This window comes from Triticum aestivum, chromosome 5D, assembly GCF_018294505.1.
Source record: "Triticum aestivum cultivar Chinese Spring chromosome 5D, IWGSC CS RefSeq v2.1, whole genome shotgun sequence".
NCBI lineage: Eukaryota > Viridiplantae > Streptophyta > Magnoliopsida > Poales > Poaceae > Triticum > Triticum aestivum.
In genome coordinates this window covers 364,557,645-364,562,263 of record NC_057808.1, presented here as the reverse complement: position 1 = coordinate 364,562,263, position 4,619 = coordinate 364,557,645, and the positions used below count along the sequence as shown (strand labels likewise).

The 4,619-nt window shown below is 40.0% G+C and overlaps 1 protein-coding gene across 1 annotated transcript; it reads right to left on the bottom strand.

Moving 5' to 3' along the window:
• Positions 1-1,237: 1,237 nt before the first annotated feature.
• Positions 1,238-4,052, bottom strand: LOC123121788 (uncharacterized). The gene is made up of 3 exons (XM_044541842.1): positions 3,667-4,052; positions 2,306-2,386; positions 1,238-1,746 (listed from the first exon to the last, which is right to left on the bottom strand). The coding sequence occupies exons 1-3, from the start codon at positions 3,937-3,939 to the stop codon at positions 1,486-1,488; spliced, it is 615 nt and encodes a 204-aa protein (XP_044397777.1). The 5' UTR covers positions 3,940-4,052; the 3' UTR covers positions 1,238-1,485.
• Between the last annotated feature and the right edge of the window lie 567 nt (positions 4,053-4,619).

Below are 4,619 nucleotides of genomic sequence, written 5' to 3'. Positions count from 1 at the left end.
TCAGAACAAATAATACAGAAAAATATATATGTGATTCAAAATTATTTCAAAGATAAAACTAAAAAGAAATATTTTAATTAACAAGTGAAATGAAAGAGAATGTATTATCTTGCATAATTTGAATTGTAAAACTGTCGGAATTAATGAAAGAGGAAAAATAGATTTGATTTTCAAATATTTGAAATATATATAAGAAATGAAATACGTAAACATCATGGCAATGCACACATTTCCATTGCAACCAGTAATTTAGGCTAACTAGGATTGTTGACCGGCACCCATCCGGTGGCCCCTGTGGTCTAGGAAGTTGACCGGCACCGAGAGAGGGGGTACCTAGGCCACGGTCAACAACTGCTTCTTCTCATGTTTTTTATTGTACACTCTTTAAAGTTGAGTTTTGAACAAATCTAACCCAAAAAGCATATATATATATATGTATGAGTGCATCAAAAGTCTTTTTTCGAAAAAATTCATCAAAAGTCATGGAATTTCCAAACTTTGGTCGTAAAAACATATGAAATATGAGATACAAAAAAGATAGTGCCCAACAAAAACAAAAAGAGAAGGGAAAAATTAGAGCAGTGGTTACCGAGGGTCGGCTATCGGCTCTCGGTAATATTCACCTTTCCGAGAGTTACTCTCTGTAAAAGTCTAACCTAGATCTAGGGGGACATATTTTCCGAGAGTTACTCTCGGTAAAAGTGATGGTAAAGCATCTAACCTACATCTCTTTCCTTCTTGTGCATTCTCGATAATATGTATTATACTTTTTTTTGTTTTCTTCCATGCTTGGCAAACAACCTTTCTAATTTTAAAAATATATTTGAAATGGAATATTCAATCATGCTCACTTATGAACATTGACAAAAAAGGATTTTCAACAATTTCTAATTTTAAAAATATATTTGAAATGGAATATTCAATCATGCTCACTTGTGAACCTTGATAAAAAAGGATTTTCAACATTTTATAATTTTTATAATATATTTGAAATGGAATATTCAATCATGCTAACTTAAGAACATTGACAAAAAATGATTTTCAACATTTTCTAAATTATATAATATATTTGTAATGGAAGATTCGATCATGCTAACTTATAAAAACCTCAAGTCCATGTTTTCACTATCTATCTTATGTAGATAAGGCTTGTTATTTGCACACACCATTACCAAGCACATGCCCACTGTATGCAGCATGTCTCATCAGTCAAGCAACATTGAAGCACCTACTGTGATCATTGCAGCATCAGAATATAAACACTGCAACAAAGCATAGCTGTCCTGCATCTAGACAGTTGATATACTTCAGAGACATACTAGATTAATTAAGTCTCTGTGATACTTAAGAGTCTGCCATACTACTTAACAGTTCACAAACACTTCCCACCTTCCAGATTCACAGTTCACAACCATACTAGCGCAAAAGTTAAACATCATCAACTATACTGATGATTAGTACCACTACCAGCTTCACAGAGGGTGACTAGATGGGACCCATAGCCTTCAGGAGGGCTGCATGCTCTGCCCTGATCTTCACGTCGCTCCCACTCGTCTTTAAACCGCGTGCATGCGACATAAGGTGCTCATACAGCCCATCCTTGGGAATTGGCTTAGTGGTGCAGTATGGGCACCTGAACTTGCCCCACTCGTAGTACGCCGCCTTCCCCTTCTCCCTGATCTTGTTGGCTTCATGCTCAATGAAGGACTCGTGGTTCCACTCTTCCACCTCATCTCCAGAGTTGTACTGCACATACAAATGATTTGCATAAATACATACTTCCCATTTAGAGTAATGTAATTAACAAACATTCAGATAATTGCCGTTTACTGGAATTTAATGAACAAACAAACATAATAGCCCATTTACAGCTAATTAATGCACAAACAACAGAATAGTTCCATTTAGAAGAATTTAATGAACAAGCAACATAATAGTTCCATTTATATGCATTCATATATGGTTTCATGAAAAAACATCACACATATCCCATTTACAGCTAATTAATGCACAAAGAACACAACTTTCAGAGGAATTAATTGAAAGTATAACAAAACTTTCCATTTTAGAATAATTTAATGGACAAACAACACAATATTTGCATTTATATGCATTCAGATATGGTTTCATGATCAAAGACCACAAATATGCCATTTAGAGCTAATTAATGACCAAACAACACAACTTTATGATATCAATGAATAAACTACATAACATTCCAATTTAGAGGCATTCATATAGGGCATCATCAACGAACAACATCTCACACAGATTAATAAACAGACAAAAAACAGCTTGGGGTTACCTCCTCGTCATCGTCAGAATCAGACGAGTCGTTGAACCCAGCGATGTCCAGCTTCCTCTTGTTGCCAGCAGCTTCCTCATTCTGCAATATAAGTAATTAATTCAATTATACTACTAACTACATATAACATAGTATGCAAAGGTCAAGCAATCTGCAATGTGCTTCTAATAACCTAAAATGTTACTTTGACCTAAAATTATCCAAAGGTCAAGCATTCTACAATGATAGCTTGGTCAAACTAAAATTTTAGATCATGCTGACTGTGGTCCTTCAAACTATAATGCCAGACCGGGCACCAACAATAATCTTGTGAGTGCTCAGGTCTGCCAATTAATGGAGGTAGTACATTGGTTGACAACAAGTAATTGCATTTACTTCATCTGGCTCATGTAATGTACATAGTGGTGCATCAGCTGCCCTATAATCTGAACCTTATATTGGATAGTATATTGTAATGCCATGAGCTTCAGGAAAGGAAATCTTTGTGCAATTTTTGGTGCTAGGTGTGAAACTATTTCATATGACATTCATGCATGGAGTTATGCAACATAAATTTAATATGACTTGGTCATCTGGCATAGTTGCATGTCTAGCAAATCTACTTATGGTTTACTTTATAAGTACAGCAATCCTACAGATCAAAAATAAAACCTACCTACAATTTTAGTTTATGGATAATGAAGTGAAGCTCCTAACTATTTTGAAATTGCGCACTAGTTATAAACGTACTGGTGTTCATTCAACAATTAATTGATACACTTCAAATGAAGGAAGTAGGATTTTAACCTCATTTGTACAATATCAACTTTAATAGATACACTGGGTGGCTGCTCAGCCCCTGCCGTGGCCCACTGAGGGAATATGCACAACAAATCTAACAACATATACAGCACAGAACAGAATCTGAGCACATGCGGCAATCCAGATTCTAATATAAATAACCTAACTAAACATCTAATTAACAAACCCTAACCACTACATCCACTAGATGATTCAATCACAGATTCTACATATAACTGCCTATAAATTAATCCAATACAAAAAAAACCCTAACTACTACATCTACTGGATGATTCAATCATAGATTCCACATATCAGTGGCTATAATTGAATCCAATACAAAAAAACCCAACTAAACATCTAACTAAAAAACCCTAACTAGTAGATCTACTGGATGATTCAATCACAGAATCCAAACTTAACCTTTCACTATAAATCAATCAATCAAACATCTAAAAACCCTAATTAATTATCAGAAGGGGATCGATGCAGCAACTAGCAACAACAAAAAAACCCTAACACCTAAATCTACTGCTTAATGGGGGTAACTAGAAACAGAGGGGACTGCTGGCAAGGATTACCTGCAGGTCCACGTGCTCGCCGCCGGCCTCCGCAGGTCCATGAGACGGGCCGCTCGACGCCGTCATGCCAAGCTCTGGCACGGCGAAGTCCGCCACGGCCACCTTCTTCTCCTCCACATCCGCCGCCGCAGCGACCGATCCAGCGCGTGGGGATGCAACACCTCCTGCACCCGCACCGCCGACGAGGGTCTGCACGGCAGCTGCCACGGTCTCCGCGCCCGTCTTCTGCAGATCTCCGCCCGCGACGGCGGCTTCACTACGGCCTTGCTCCATCCGAGCCAGAAGCAAGCAGGAGAAGAGAGGGAGGCGGCGGTGGTGAGCGAGCAGGTGGGGTGGCCGGTGAGGGAGACGATGAGGCAGAGCAGAGAGGAGGGAGAGGGAGGCGATTTGGGGGAAATGGGGTGGGCGATGCGGCCGGTGCCCGTTCACCTCCTCTTATACTAGGGGCCTTTTTTTGGAAACAATCCACGCACACGTGCACGCGCACGTCCGCGGGGAAACGCAACCGCCGGCGTATAATACACGTACACGCCCGGCGTACAATAGTACACGGGCCGGCGCGGGCTCATACAGGGCTCTACGACTGGTCTACGCACGCTCTACACCCACCTGAAATGATCATCGTGCCCCTAGTTACGAACCGCCATCGACGCATCTGGACCGTCCTTGTGTTTTTCCCACTCGCGTTCAGCCTCGGGGGGAGCACCGGAGCAGAAACGGAAAGCCGTATGCTGTACTGGGACTGCTTTGCTAAACTGCTACAAGCTGTACTTATAGGTGGACCTCTCTAAGAGCCATCTTGACCTAAATTTGGTCAGTCAGGAACTGTTATGTCAGAGGACCATATTGGGAATTTATTAATCTGCGTGTTATTAAATTCACAGTTGATTATGATTTTCCTGATACCGCGTTATCGGTTCTACCTAAGTTAAGCACTCAAACTGAGAACACTT